General features: G+C 36.9%; 1 protein-coding gene and 1 long non-coding RNA gene across 5 annotated transcripts in view; one reads left to right on the top strand and one right to left on the bottom strand.

Annotated features, from left to right (window-relative positions):
* LOC149788497 (S-adenosylhomocysteine hydrolase-like protein 1) overlaps positions 1–17,129 on the bottom strand; it is a 193,808-nt gene that overhangs the window by 161,994 nt on the left and 14,685 nt on the right. The window contains exon 1 of one of the 2 annotated variants that reach the window (XM_089974501.1): positions 9,061–9,328. The exons of the other annotated variant lie outside the window; for it this stretch is intronic. Coding sequence (XP_089830627.1) covers positions 9,061–9,135 — 75 coding nt within the window. The 5' untranslated portion in view covers positions 9,136–9,328. Of the gene's footprint in view, positions 1–9,060; positions 9,329–17,129 lie in introns of those variants that run through there. 2 annotated transcript variants of the gene reach the window in all.
* LOC149788498 (uncharacterized) overlaps positions 1–17,129 on the top strand; it is a 67,869-nt gene that overhangs the window by 42,487 nt on the left and 8,253 nt on the right. Inside the window, exon 1 of one of the 3 annotated variants that reach the window (XR_016424160.1) lies at positions 9,565–9,733. The exons of the other annotated variants lie outside the window; for them this stretch is intronic. This is a non-coding gene — a long non-coding RNA (uncharacterized LOC149788498). Of the gene's footprint in view, positions 1–9,564; positions 9,734–17,129 lie in introns of those variants that run through there. 3 annotated transcript variants of the gene reach the window in all.

The following is a 17,129-nucleotide window of genomic DNA, read 5'->3' on the forward strand; positions in this document are numbered from 1 at the left end:
TGATCTAGCAGATGATCATGGTAATTTAATACCTTTTGAAATAATAAAACAAAAAACTAGAAGCGATGATTTCTTGAAATACTTCTCCTTAATATCCAAAATTCCAAAAGCATAGAAAAATGCCATAAAAAAACATTTAGGACATAATAATTTTGATAAGCAGGAGAATAAAATAATGAACTTGCGAAAACAAGATTCACTCAAGTTTGTTTACAAAGATCTTTTGCAGGAAGCTAAAAGGCAACACAATGCAAAGCAAGAAACTTGGATGTAAGTATTTAATAAAAATATAAGTAGTGAGGAGTGGTCTGAGATTTATAGCCATGCTGTACCGAGGATACTAAGTTGATCTCTTTTAACTTTAAATTAATCCATAGAATAAAATGATTTTCTTAAAAGAATTAACATATTAGATGACAACAAATGTACTTTCTGTAAGAGTGAAAATGAAAGTATTGAGCATCTCTTTTATGACTGCAGTATTACTTCACAGTTTTGGTACCGTTTTATTGAAGTTTTTGCACCTTTCTGCACAAATATTGTACATCTGTCCAAAAAAGAAACATTCTTAGGAAGTGAACAACTGGACAGTTTGGGTAATTTCCTGCTTTTTTGGCAAAATATTATATTTATACTTGCAGATTCAATATGAAAAATCCTTCTATTTTTGCTTTTAAGCAAACAGTTGCAATGCATTAAGAACATTGAAAAATACACTGCTAAGGTAAATAAAAAAGAGGACCAATTTCTTCAAAAATGGACCTCAATAATGAACATGTAACTTGTCTCTGACTTGATGGTAAACAGGAACAAAATACTATAATATCACAAAGTCCATGTCACCTATATTGTGTGCCATATGCATGTGCATATGCATGTGTGTTTTTTCTTTCTCTGTAGATTATATTTATTATCCCTAGATTATCTGATAACCAGAAATGTTTGATTGTAAGGTGACCTTGGGATGGTTCCCGGACCCATTGGTCAACCTATTATGGGGTAATAATTAAAAAAAAAAAAAATTTCTACATCTTCCAGAACATGTGGCCGTTGCTTTGATACTCTCGTGACTCCTTTTGCTGCATCCAGCCCCCTTATTTCTTCTTTCTTCTTTAATACTATGCAAATCGTCGACACAGACTTGTTATAAAATCCTGCGATGTCGGCCACTCGCATACCTCGTTTGTGCTTCTCGATTATTTCCTTCTTAACTTCCACCATAATCATCTCCATCTTCTTACCGCCTTCCTTTTCAACCTTTTTCTTCATAGTGACCATTGTTGCAGTACAGTTACTAAAGAACAGTCACTACACTTGGACACAAAATAAAAAAATGCTTTACGCACACATACGTGGTGACAACACTAGTAAACAGTATACACTCGCACAGATGTTGACTATACGAGTGAGGCACGTTGACTGCGACCAAGCATGGGAGATGATTACCCACAATCCCGCAGCAAGAGAGAGAAGTACCATCGGCTCAGTTGTGATCACGTGACGCTCGGCAGACAAAGCGTATACGTACACTCATATTGCAAAACAATGCTTGTTTATCAAGTTAAAATTATTAACAATTTTTGCTCGTCTTGCAAAACACTCATAGACCACGATACTCGCAATCCAAGGTTTTACTGTACTGCTATTGTCAAGCTGGAAAATATGCATATTAAAGACCAAAAGTGTGATTCAAGACTGATGCAGCGATGGTAAACATTGTGTTCAACTCTAAAGTTTGTAAAGTATAGTTGAACTGTAACTTCCTCAAGTACAATTTCACAAACAGCAGTTCCAAACCCTATGGAGTTCAATGGCTTCTTGAATACTGTCACCTTGACATAATCTACATAAAAAAATTAAATTTCACATGGGCCATTGTGATGGCAATCATCTTTCCTGCCATGTGACATACTCAGAACAACAAATGATGTCCACTATATATCACTATTTCCATTCCTGCCTTTTCACCAAGAACCTGAACATTCCTTTTGTTCTTTTGCCCTATTATAACTTCTAAAGAGGTTTACTGTCACTTTCATCCTGACCTGTCACTTGTTGGATGCCATTTTTAAAAATAATAAGCAACAGCTTGACCATGCAGTCATTTTTTAGCACAAAGTGTGTGCAGTCTAAAGCATCTGAAGTACTCAGGTAAAGCATCTGGTTTCCTGACCAATCCTAATAAATCTGATATGAAACCAGAACAAATTATACACAAACAAGCCAGTATCCAAATCATATTTTCATAATTTGTGCTATTATTCTTAAGTCTGTAATTTAAGGGTCACTTCCATAATACAGTAAAATTTTAAGGGTTGACAGGTCAGCCATCCATATCTGAGTAGTAGTAGTTGTTGTAGGGTTTAACGCCATTTTTCAGTACACGATAGACTATACATGGCGGCCAGTATTAATGGTGGAGGAAGAACCCGGGTAAACCCCTGAAAGAACCACCAACCCACGAGAAGCTACTGGCAAGCTTTCTCACATACCCACATTGGCCGAATCCGAGACTCGAACCCACATAGACAGAGGTGAGATGGCAGCGATCTGTAACGGAGAGCGCTTTAGACCATTCGGCCACTCTGGGCCCCGTCTGAGTAGTACTAACAAGATTTTTATGAGAAACTAGATGTCATAAAATACTGGTTGGTTAAAACCCCAATGGTTGCCATACTGGATATAAGATCATCACAATTTTCATTTAGGACCAACTAGATACCGTAAGAAGTCATTTGGTGAAAAGTCAGTGTCGATGTGTTGATATGACCTTCTTGGAGTACTCACAATAACAGGAATTCAAAATGGCCATGATGGTCAAATCGGCACTATTTTCATTTAGGACCGACCATATGATAAGTATTAGAAATGTCTGGAAAATGCAAACATATGATAAAACGTCTGGTGAAAAACCCACATCAACATTACTTTCTGTTTAAGAGCAGTGATAATAAACTTTACAAGAAGGCCACTATCGATGTCAGTTGAACACACGAGTCAATTTAATATGATTTTGTTTATTTCTTTTCGTAATAAAATTATGTCCCTTTTGGAAACATGGATGGAATCAGAGTCTGGGCTTGTAGAATTTGAGTCAGGAATTTTTTTAAGTCACCAGCCCTGTATCTGTTTATGCAAATGATTTTCTTTAAGCACTGATCTAAACTCTAATGTCATGAGTCTGAAACAACTTCCTTTGCTGTGACACTTCAAAAGAGATGTCAAAAACATCAACACTGCAGGAGAAAATAGCTTTAAAAGTAAGATGGAAACTTTATGACATAACTGCACTGCTGCAAATGGAATACGTCAATAATTGGCATTGCTGCAAACATTTTGCCAAAGGCAAATGCCAGGCTGCAGTTCTGCTAATGACTAATGTACAAACAAACACAATAAGTATTTTTACTTTTTCCTTGAAATTTCATATAGACATGTACTTACCAAATGACCCTCCCATAGACTCCCAAAACTGCCTTTCAATCACAATTTACAAAAGATTATGAACCATAGGACCCCCAATTTGAAAGTCCTTGGGAAAACACTGCCAAGTGGGCTGAGATCACTCATCTGTGATCTGCATAATAGAGTAGTTGGCTATAGAATTCATGTCAAAAAGTTGCTTTCTGAAAAAACGTCTTCCACATGTAACTGATTGCACGTGTTAAGACAACTGTTTCATGGTTTCTCACTTTTGTGTCTTCATCTATACTTGAGGGGACTTTATTTACACATTTTATATGTGCATCATTTGTAATTTATTATTGTAATCATTACAAGTCACGCCAAGTGATTTGACAATACTAAATATCCAAGTGAAACATTTCAATAAAGCCTAAGGTCACCTGGAAAATGGATTATGCTGTGCATGCACATTCTGCATTGTGCATGTATTATATGTAGATCATTCATACCTACAATGCATACTGCTTACACAGCACAATCTTCATTTCCCAGATACTGCAATATATTTCGACTGATACAACCTACTCTATACAATCAAAAAATGGTGGCAAATATTTACTGAAGATAACTCTATCGTACAATTAGACCACCTCTTACTTTTTGACAAATTTATTACAATGATATCCTGGAACTATCAAGGGAGAAATATTATACAAACTCCAACTTAAATCAGACTTTGGTCAATCTTGTGACATTTATATCTAAAGCAGATGCAGTCGTTCCCTCATTTTCAACCAATATCCAGCATCCTGTAACAACTGATTTCCATGCTTATCAACAAAGGAGCAAAGGCTATTTCTTGTGCAAAGGTGTCCAAAATATTGGACTTTATATTTCCATGACACACCATTTTAACAGTTGATACATTTTCTTTAGTGCAAGTAAGGGTCACTTGTTATCACATTAACCCCTGGAGCTTTTTGACACTTTCGCCTGAAAATCAAGTAAGAAACAAATTTTGAAAGCTATTTCTGAATAGACTCGAAAACACCAAATCCCCGGTCATCTATCAATAACATACTGCCTAGTTGTGTTAGAAACATCATTTTTCATTGGCTATTTGACTTGCACATGAGCAGAAGGGTAAAAGTTGGAGGCTTTTTTGTGATTTTTGTTGTTGTTGCTAAACGGAGCCATTATTTTTGTATGGAGACCACTCTTTATTCCAAATGCCCATCTTATCCTACCTTTTGCAAAGGCTCATCTGTCTGTTTGCAGTTCATACCGGTTTGCCTTAGATCTGAGACCAAAAAGTCTAAAATCCGGACACAAAATCAAATTCCGACCATGGGTGAATTTTGGGTTAAAAAGAAGTCAGGTCCAAAAAATGCGGTTTTTCTATCTGTATTTTGTAGTGCAACTAGATATTCCAGATTATTTGGTATCATTGTAAAGCTTCATCTATCTTTCTATAATACCACCCACTTTAGTGTATCATACATGACCATGACGCTACAGAGCTCGACAGTAGGCTACTACCTCCTGCCCTGTAAAGTCATCACTAGGGGTTAATGTGTTAAAGCATGACAAGTTCAAATGTTGTTGTAACTTGATAGTGTTTTATTGTCATTGAAATAATAAATTTAAACAATTAATATGACCAATTTCCTGCTCTCGAGTTATATAAGATCATGTTATGGGAGTTATAAATAATGACTATGTAACTGGAATTATATAATGTGATGGGTATATGGTGGTACTGGAGTTATATATCAGGACCATGGTACTGCAGGTATATAATAGAACTTTGGTACTGGAGTTATATAATGGGCCTATGGTACTGGAGTTGTATATGGTACTGGAATTTTATTATGGGATTATACTACTGAAGTTATATAAATGGACCATGCTACTGGAGTTTTACAATACTACCTGTACCATGCTACTGGAGTTCTATAATAGTATCATGCTATTGGAGTTCTATAATAGTATCATGCCACTGGAGTTCTATAATAGTACCATGCTACTGGAGTTCTATAACAGTACCATGCTACTGGAGTTCTATAATAGTATCATGCTATTGGAGTTCTATAATAGTATCATGCCACTGGAGTTCTATAATAGTATCATGCTACTGGAGTTCTATAATAGTATCATGCTATTGGAGTTCTATAATAGTATCATGCTACTGGAGTTCTATAATAGTATCATGCTATTGGAGTTCTATAATAGTACCATGCTACTGGAGTTCTATAATAGTATCATGCTATTGGAGTTCTATAATAGTATCATGCTACTGGAGTTCTATAATAGTATCAAGCTATTGGAGTTCTATAATAGTATCATGCTACTGGAGTTCTATAATAGTATCATGCTATTGGAGTTCTATAATAGTATCATGCTACTGGAGTTCTATGATAGTATCATGCTATTGGAGTTCTATAATAGTATCATGCTACTGGAGTTCTATAATAGTACCATGCTACTGGAGTTCTATAACAGTACCATGCTACTGGAGTTCTATAATAGTATCATGCTACTGGAGTTCTATAATAGTATCATGCTACTGGAGTTCTATAATAGTATCATGCTACTGGAGTTCCATAATAGTATCATGCTACTGGAGTTCTATAATAGTATCATGCTACTGGAGTATTATAGCTGCACTATTTATAGCATAACTATACAAGCCAACTTGAAGTTTTACACAGCTAGTCAAAATTAATTATACCAGACACTGACAGTTTCAACCCACATCCTATATACATTTGACTGACAACTAAGAATGGGAGCTGTCATTAATTATGCAGATTTATACACCCTGGCTGTTAATTGTCTAGGAGTTTTCTACATACATACACTTGCTCCACAGCTACAGCAAATACTAAAGACAACATCAGTACAGGTTCCAATGCAAAATGTTGATGAAAATAGAAAATCTTTAGGATCTTTGGTCAAACTAAATGTTGACAGAAATAAAAGGTAATTTTAAGCCCTCCCCTCTTTTTTAAGGTTACCAAATACATAATTAAAACTCTGATAATTCTTCCTTACCTGCTTTTATTATTTTTAGTCAGATAACACTGAGGGAAAATAAAACATTAGTACATGCTTTGTAAATTCCCAAATTAACTCAAATGTTGAAACAAAAACCTTCAATAATGATAATAAGCACATCAAAATGGATTTTACCCCAAAGAAGAAAAGAAACTGTCCCTATTTACAATAGCAAATATAAGCTACCAGCAAAGTCCCACAATATAAACTATCTGTATAGTCCCAAAATATAAACTACCTGCAGAAGTCCTACAATATAAGCTACCAGCAAAAGTCCTACAATATAAGCTACCATTAAAAGTCCCACAATATAAGCTACCATTAAAAGTCCCACAATATAAGCTACCCGCAAAAGTTGCACAATAAAAGTTACTAGCAAAAGTTCTACAATGTAAGCTACCATAAAGTCCTATAATATAAGCTAGCAGAAAGTCCAACAATATAAGCTACATGGGTCATCAAAAGTCCCACAATATAAGCTACTAGCAAAGGTCCTACAATATAAGCTAGACCTACAATATAAGCTATTAGCAATCCTACAATATATAAGCTCCCACAAAAAGTCCTACAATATAAACTGTCAGCAAGTCCAATAATATAAGCTACCAGAAAAAGTCCCATAATATAACCTACCAGCAATCATCCTACAATATAAGCAACCAGCAAGTCCTGCAATATATGCTAGCAGTGAGTTGTACAATATAAGCTACATGGATCAGCCAAAGCCCTAAAATATAAGCTACTAGTACATGTACTAGCAAAAGTCCTATAAATAAGCTATTAGCAAGTCCTGCAATATAATCTATTAGCAAATCCTACAATGTAAGCAACCAGCAAAGTCAACAATATAAGCTACCACCAAAAGCCCTACAATATAAACTAACATAAGCTACCATAAAAAGTCCCATAATATAACATACTAGCAATGATCCGATAATATAAGCTACTTGAAAGTCCTACAATATAAACTATCAAGAAAAGTCCTACAATATAAGCTACTACCAGCAAGTTCAACAACATAAACTACCAGAAAGCCCTACAATATAAGCTACCAGCAAAAAGTTCCACAATACATTTTTCTTGGGTTTTTTGCTCCACCAAATTTACTGACTGCCATGTATATAGCCTATCATGCACTGAAAAGGGCTGATAATTCTTAATCTAATTTGGACAGAAGATTTAATGGTCTTTGATACACTGTAAAACTGTCATTCAATCCAGGGCAAACAACCCAATGAAGCTTGCTCAATAAATAGGGAAAAAACACCTGTTCACCAAACAAGATTATTACTACACCAAATTGACAAACTAATTAGTGTACATAATTAAGGAACTGAAAATCATCCAAATTAATCAGTTTTTATAACATACAAATTTGAAGAAAAAAAGTTGCCTTCAAGCATACATAGCCTGGCCATGTTGATAGCCAATTGTCACATGACCCTGCAGCTGAAAATCAACCAGGTCTTTGGAAATAAACAACTCACTGAGACTTCTTGTGTAGTGTAATATGAGATATATTGTGTAGTGATATGAGATAACCTGTGGTATGGTATGAGACATCCTCCGTAGTTGTATTAGACATATTCTGTAATGAGATATCCTGTGTAGTGGCATGAGACATCCTAATTAGTGTGTTGTGATGTGATGTGATTTGGATTTTTAACATAGCTTTAACAATTTTTCAGGCGAGAAAGCTTGCCAGTAGCTTCTCGTGGGTCGGTGGTTCTTCCCGGGTTCTTCCTCCACCATTAATACTGGCCGTCATGCTTAGCCTATCATGTGCTGAAAAATGGCGTTAAACCCCACAACAACAACAACAATTTTTCAGTCAGATCACTACGATGTCTGAAGTGTGACAGTTTTAGTGATGTCTAGCACTGGACCATCATGATGCAGAGAAGTAGCATGATGTCCCACCCAGTCACATTATCCTGAAACCAGGCCGACCAGTCCTGTCCTAACACTAACCTCTTAATGCTGAGCAACAAGTGAGGCAGCTGTTAGTACCATTTTTTGTAAGTCTTTAGTATAACTCAGCCAGGGATCGAACCCACGACCTCCTGCATCCGAGGCAAACGCTGTTTCCACTACACTACCGGAATGGTTGTTATCAAATGATCTTGTGTATGATGTATCAGATAAAACACAAGACATTCCCTTTCATGACACATTATGATTATTATATATCATTGCTGATAAATATTCAATGCATTGTATGGAGACAATCAAAAAGATGTGGAAGTTTAAGCAAAATGCATAATTGCCACCAAACAATCCAAAATTAGAAGATGACAAGAGAACATGATTGTACATACAATCAAGAGAAGAGAGTAATAAAGTATTAGAAATGTCTGGAAAATGCAAACAAATGCTGGAAATATGACCCAGGAATAGAAAGGCAGGATGAGTAAAAAGTTTATTATGGTGATCCTGTAGGTCAGTGAAACAAAATCCTAAGTTCAAGCCCTATAAACTTGTCTGCATACAACAAGATTAATTTCATAATACAAGATCACTTCATATTTTCTAGGATTCCTCATTAAACATTATTGAATATAAAAATTCACCAGTTAAAAGATGATGAAAAATATTTACTCTTGACTTTAGGAAGTCATCCTCTCCAACAGCAGTTGATGGCCGCCTTCCTCGACTCAACATTGGCACTGACATGATTCTTGAAATAAAAGTTGCTCACAAAAACGTGGTTATTGCTTGGGTCTATATTGCACTCCAACCCACTTATCTGTGCTGGTTAGGAATGCAGAAGGTTTCAAAAGAATGACACTTTTCACTGAAGGTTATTGTCCTCATATACCATCCAGTTTGCCTTGTTCTCTGTTCCCGTACAGGCCACTGAACGGAAGTCTTATTGTCCCGTCCTTTGTTTTATAGCCAGTGGGAACATCATTAAAACTGTTAGGATTTACACATATGTCAACTACTTGTATGCTGTCTGTGCAAGCTTGATGCTTGACATGAACTATAAGCCTGTCCCCTTAGGCACAACAACCTGACAACTTCGTGGTCATAAAAAAAACATACCTTCTTCCTGACACGACAGTTTGAAATCACTAGGGTAACGTCATTCAGTTGGAGGAAGAAACCTCAAAACTACTAACCATTATTATCACTGGATTGATGATATTATATCTGATGTGCAACTACAACAACCACATTCCTATGGAAGATCCCACACCAAGAACTCGCCACTGGAGATATCCAAACTGAGAAGATTACAAGATTGCCATGCTAAACAGTGGGACAGCTGGTAACTTTTTTAACTCACATGTCAAAATTCTTTTCAGATCTGACTGTCTGTACTAGAACCTTAAGTATGATCAGTAAGAAACAAAAGGGCACATTGAATGAGGTAATACATATGCCACAAGTATCAGTTATACTTTCACACGGAGATTAATCTTTGAGCTATGTACTTGCAGTTAGCTGTTTAATACACGTGTCTGGCTTTGAAGAAAAATGGATGAAGGAATGTATTATATTATGAATTTTTCCAACCTAATATCAGCATTTCCAAGTTAATGGTTAGCAACCTTGTTTGCATTAGAAATAACCCCGATCACACTGGATGTTAAGAACCAATTTACTAGCTCCACAAGCCTAGATTTGAATGTACCTAAATGCAATAATGGCTTTTGATAACTGATATGAAATTGATTCAAGTTCCCCCAGGATTTGATTTTGATTAAAAGCTTTGAGCTTTAAGTTCAAAATTTCATTCCCTTCATGCCAGCAGGTGACAAATGGTAGCCAAAATAGGCCTACCTGTTCAAACCACTTTTCGAAGCCAAGAGTAGCAGGTAAGTTGTCATTATTTTAAGCCAATCAGTTTTTTCATGTTTTCTACCTTTTAAAAATTTTGAAATGACAACTGTCTCTGCCATCTGTTTTTTATTACAATCTAAATTTCTGGTGTGTCTCACTTTTTTTATCTGCAAACCTTTAGAAGACTTGCACATGTCATGGTTGAATGTCATCAAGCTTGGATGACATTTTTTTCAACACATTTTTCCTTTCAAGCATTCAATGCACAATAAACTATACTACAGTGAAACTCCTATAAACCAGATACAAGTTTTGGCTGTTTAAGATGGATAATATACAGTGGTCAAATTAGTTCATTCTGTAACCAAGATGGCACATATTTACCATTCCTCTCAAAGCTGACCCCAGTCTTATCAGCTTTCTCTAAGCCCTGCCACTGCCTATTGGTTTCCTCTTCAGACTGACCATATATGACCCTCTAAGCTGGTCCATCTCTAATGGCTTTCTCAGCAGATTGATTACACTGGTCAACAGTGAAATCATTACTGACTTGAAAAGGCCCTAATCTGTAGTATTTTGGTGTGCCGAACACGAATATAACCGTGAAAAATTTGTATTGGCTCTCGTTTTGAAGATATTCATATACCTCATTTTCTATGTTTCACTGTGTAAATTTCTCCAGTAGGACTGCAGAAACATCCGGAATAATGATGTAACATTGCATAATACCATCATGCTCACATCATCCACAGTTGATTGCATCATTTTCTGATGCAATGCAATACTAATGCCATGCGGCTGCTGAAGTAAGTTGACGTCAGCAGTGTACTATACATGTGTAGGCCTATTATACTAATGCCAGGCGGCTGCTGAAGCTGACGTAAGCAGTGTACTATATAAAGCCCAATCAGATAGGTTCAGCATTTAAAATATTTTAGACGTTGTGCGAGACAGTTCAAGCTACTGTTACATAAAACTTATTATTTTATCCATTTACGTACAATAAAGAACAGTAATGCCTCGAAAGTGTGTTAATACCGCGGACAATTTTTGCTATATTTGTGGGGAAGTGACATTTGCCAACCAGAAGAAAAGTATCAATTCTCAAGTGAAGAAGGCATATCATCTTTACTTCGGATGCAAGGTTGGTGACCAAGACAAGCCTTGGGCTCCGCATATATGCTGTGCTACATGTACAACACAGCTTTCACAGTGGTTGAATTGCAAAAGGTCATCAATGCCGTTTGCAGTCCCAATGGTGTGGAGAGAGCCAAGCAACCACCTAAATGACTGTTACTTCTGCTTGGTTCCTCCTCTTTCCGGCGGAATAACGAAGCGAAAGAAGTCGAGAATAGTCTACCCAAACATTCCGTCTGCATTGAGACCAGTTCCACATGGTGAGGGACTTCCTATTCCAGAACCTCCAGCAGAATATTCTCTTGATTCATCTGACGAAGACAAAGGTGAGTCGACCTGTTCTTCTCCTGGTCCATCAGCATGCAGTGATCCAGATTTTCACTGTGGTGCATCATCAACCCCACACAGAATAACACAGGAAGAACTAAATGACCTGATTTGTGATTTGGACTTATCAAAGAACAAGGCAGAATTGCTAGGATCAAGACTCCAACAATGGAATCTTCTAGAAGAAGATGTCACAATTACTGCATATCGAAAGCGCCACCAGCAAATTGGAGCCTTTCTTCAGAAAGGAAAGTAATCTGATATTCTGTTCCGATATTGAGGGCCTCATGAATGCTTTAAAAATCACTCATGACCCACAAGAATGGAGACTATTTGTGGACTCTTCGAAACTGAGTCTCAAGGCTGTGCTTTTGCACAATGGAAACATTCTTCCATCTATTCCAGTAGCGTATGCTGTCCACATGAAAGAGACATACGATAACTTAAGGCAGCTACTGAATTCCATTGAGTATAACAAGTACAGCTGGCACCTCTGTGGTGATTTGAAGGTAGTTGCCCTTTTAATGGGACTGCAGCAAGGATATACAAAATACATGTGTTTCTTATGCGAGTGGGATAGCCGAGCAAGGGAAATGCACTACATGAGGAAGGAATGGACTCACAGGCAGAATGTAGCCATTGGAGAGAAGAATATCCAACACCCAGCTCTGGTTGAGGCTCAGAAAATCTTGCTACCACCCCTTCACATCAAACTAGGTTTGATGAAGAACTTCGTGAAAGCCATTGACCGGACTTTGCCAGCATTCCGATACCTGCATGAAAAATTTCCTCGACTCAGCGAAGCAAAGATTAAAGAGGGAGTTTTTGTGGGTCCTCAGATTCGAGAGCTTTTCAAAGATGACCGGTTCAACAACTTGCTGGAAGGTGACGCGAAACAAGCATGGAATGCTTTTCGCCTAGTTTCTACAAACTTCCTCGGAAATGTTAGGGCAGAAAACTATAAGGAACTAGTAGAAGACATGTTGATGAAGTATAAGAAACTTGGCTGCAATATGTCTCTAAAGATTCACTTCCTTCATTCCCATTTGGATTTCTTTCCTAGCAACTGTGGTATTGTTAGTGATGAACACGGCGAACATTTTCATCAAGATATCGCAACAATGGAACAAAGATACCAGGGAAAATGGTCCACTACAATGCTGGCTGACTACTGCTGGACACTCCTCAGAGATGCTCCCGAACAGCTGTACAAGAGACAGGCGAAGAAATCTAAGATGTAGTCAATGACTTGATTTTTTATAGGTAGGCTATTACAGTTGACCTTTTACTATTGGAATGCATTTCGTTATGTAAACATTAATTTCTTGCAGATTACAAAAAAACTAGAGCCAATTTTGCAATTTGACTGTCATATTCGTGTTCAGCACATAAAAATTGATAAGAATTGACTAATTTTATTTCAGTAACATGACTTTTGTAAAAATTTGTTGTCCAGTGTTACATGTCTGTCTCTAAGCAAACTCTATCTACTGGTTTCACCTGCAAACTGACTACATATGGCCCACTCAAAGGACCCACATCTATCAGCTTACTCTGCACCACATATGATACCAACTTAGAGTGGGATGGTAGAAGGACATTAGATTGGGGCTCCTTAGACAGGGCCAGTAGACAGAGGCCAGAATAGAGAGGTTTGGCAGATAGGGGCCACTCAGGTCTGGTTTAAGAAGGTATAATTCCATTATGTAGTGCACCCTTAAATTTTGGCAAATTAAGTAAATTCTCTAAACTGGAACAAAAGTTAACAAATTTCTGAGAGAATATACAACTTTTGGGGGAAATTATAATGTTGGCACTAATTAAAATGAGAAGCATGTCACTACAATGCATCTGATGACTGTATGCTTTCAGCAAAATGTTAGAAAAGCTACTGTAATATATAAATAAATGTACACTGTATCATTCTTTAACTTCATTACACTACACGAGAGAGTGTGTGTATGTGTGTGTATGTGTGTCACATTTGGATTATAATTGTAGCCTTAAAACATTTTCAGTCATATTTATACAATGTCTGCAGTGTGGCAGTTTATAGTGATATCTAGCACTGAGGCATCATGCCACAGACATGTAGCATGATGTCCCACCCAGTCACATTATCCTGACACCAGGTTGACCAGTCCTAACACTAACCTTTTAACACATTAACCCCTGGAGCTTTTTGTCATTTTTGCCTGAAAATCAAGTAGGAAACACATTTTGAAAGCTATTTCTGAATAGACTCGAAAACACCAAATCTCCGGTCATCTTTTACTAACATACTGCCAAGTTGTGTTAGAAACATCGTTTTTCATTGGCTATTTGACTTGTGCATTAACAGAAGGGTAAAAGTTGGAATTCTATTTTTCTTTGCTAAACGGAGCCATTATTTTTGTTTGGAGACCACTCTATTCCAAATGCCCATCTTATCCTACTTTTTGCAAAGGCTCATCTGTCTGTTTACAATTCATACCAAAAAGTCTAAAATCTGGATGCAAAATCGGATTCCAACCATGGGCAAATTTTGGGTTTAAAAACAATGGGTCCCAAAAATGAGGTTTTTCTATCTGTATTTTGTAGTGCAACTAGATATTCCAGATTATTTGGTATCATTGTAGAGCTACATCTGTCTACCTTTCTATAATACCACCCACTTTATTGTATCATGCATGATCATGACGCTACAGAGCTCAGAACTGGCTACTACCTCCTGCCCCATAAAGTCGTCGCTAGAGGTTAATGTGTTATGATGATCCATTTAGGAGAATTAGTTAGAAGACCTTCAATATGTTCAGTGTGGCAGCCATATTTTAGGTCAGATCAGCATTCTGGTCCAGCTATATATCATATTAGTTCTCTGTTGAAAACACATTGTCAATATGACTGTTGAAAACACATTGTCAATATGACTGTCAATATGATTAGCAATAACAAACTTTTCAAGACAACTGTTGTGGTGGCCATACTGGATGTCAGATCTGCACCATTTCTATTTAGGATTCAAAAGATGTAGTAAGGCGTATTTCAATGAGACCACATTGTTGATATGATGATCCACTCAGGTGGAGTAGCAATAACTATACTGATATGATGATCCACCCAGGTGGAGTAGCAAGAACTAGACTGATATGATGATCCACCCTGGTGGAGTAGCAATAACTAGACTGATGATCCACTCAGGTGGAGTAACATTAACTAAACTGATATGATGATCCACCCAGGTGGAGTAACAATAACTAGACTGATGATGATCCACCCAGGTGGAGTAGCAATAACTGGACTGATGATGATCCACTCAGGTGGTGTAGCAATAACTAGACTGATATGATTGATGTTTGCCATGGTGGCCATAATGGATGTCTGAGCAACACCATTTTCATTTAGGATGAACTTAACCCTTGGGAGGAATGTGCCTGTACAGTTACAGTCATCATCCAAGTCATTGCATAATAGTGATAACAATCATGTGCTAACATATGATGTCAGTCAGACAACAGACAGGCTTTCACATAAGTTCTTTTGATCTATGATCAGCAAAGCTAAAAATAGAACTTTTCCAGAGGCAAGCAAATGCTTCACAAAGAGGGCTTTCAGAAGAGGTTAATGATGATTATTGAGATTGGTTTCATTGAAATACAATCAATATTATCAGACAACACATATTGTCTCATTGCTTCTTGAGACTGGTTCCAATGAAATATAATCAATATTATCAGACAACACATAATGTCTATATGCTTATTGCAATTGGTTTCATTGAAATATAATCAATATTATCAGACAACACATAATGTCTATATGCTTATTGCAACTGGTTTCGTTGAAATACAATCAATATTATCAGACAACACATATTGTCTATATGCTTATTGCAATTGGTTTCATTGAAATACAATCAATATTATCAGACAACACATAATGTCTACATGCTTATTTAGACTGGTTTCACCGAAACACAGTCAATATTATGAGACAATGTATATTTTCTACATGAATTTATAGGCAGCAAGTTAGGTTCTTTTACCATGAAAACTTAAAAAGACCAGTAGAATACTCTGCCTCAAAGACAGCTGTTTCAAATTTGCCAGGAATCAGATGGTCTTTTAATTATTACCAGACAGAAAGACTAATTGTAACAAAGAGAAATCCTGACCACCTTCAAAACTACATATCTAATTCACTTGGTTGAAGTTCAATCAACTGCATACAATATGAGCGAGCATGGGCCTCTCAGCTATCCATAATTTTATAAAAAATTATATATTTTTTTAAATTTTGTATTACTCTATTTCTTTTAATTAAGTTTTTTAAACAATCAATATATATTATGCGCATGTTTGCAAGTCATCTTAGCATGAGAAAAAAATTATTCATCAGGCGGATTGTACTAATTCCATAAATGCCTGCTCTTGATTATATGCTGTTGTTGTGTGGTTTAACGCCATTTTCCAGCACACGATAGGCTATGCATGGCGGCCAGTATTAATGGTGGAGGAAGAACCCGGGAAAACCTCATAAAATCCCTGCAGACCTTCCTCCTGACACTTTAGATGACTTTTGTTAAGACCTCTTACCCCTACCCCAATCCCTGAAATGATGGCACACACACAATCATGCATAGGGATTTCAGTCTGCACCACAAAAGTGATGCAACCCAACGGACACATGCTTTCTATTGCCCATTAAATGCTACCATCTGCTAACATGTCCTACTCATTTATCAATCAGCACCTCTCATGTCGGATCCCAGGTCCATATGAACTTTTAGACAACAGGAGGTGAATGTGTTGTTGTTGTTGTAGGGTTTAACGCCATCGCCATTTTTCAGCACACGATAGGCAATACATGGCGTCCAGTATTAATGGTGGAGGAAGAACCTGAGAAATCCACGGAAAGAACCACCGACCCTCGAGAAGCTACTGGCAAGCTTTCTCACATACCCACATTGGCCGAATCCAAGACTCGAACCTACACAGACAGAGGTGAGATGGCAGTGATCCGTAACGGAAAGCGCTTTAGACCACTTGGCCACCCGGGGCCCCAAGGTGAATGTGACTTTCGATGTAAAAAGATCGACAGGAACCAAAGAGAGAGAGAGAGAGAGAAAGATAGATAGGGATTATTAAATTTCAAACTGTAACTAAAACAAAAGAATGAACAAAATGTAATAATATTAATACATATAAATGTTTTATTTTTCTTTCCAAATCACCGTAGTCTCAATAATACGGAGTGTATCTGAATGCAGATCTTCTGATTCAGAAACAGGATCTTAGCATAAATGGCTCTCAAGTTTGTATAAACAATGTCATTGCACCAAAGATGGACACAGGGTTAGAAGCTAAATTAAATTAGAAAATTTAAGTTTTTTTAAAATTATATCATGGTTTAAAAAAATGGAGGTACAAGCCAGTTTA

The sequence above is a fragment of the Sinohyriopsis cumingii genome, chromosome 11 (genome assembly GCF_028554795.1).
Source record: "Sinohyriopsis cumingii isolate HCF-2022 chromosome 11, ASM2855479v2, whole genome shotgun sequence".
Lineage (NCBI taxonomy): Eukaryota > Metazoa > Mollusca > Bivalvia > Unionida > Unionidae > Sinohyriopsis > Sinohyriopsis cumingii.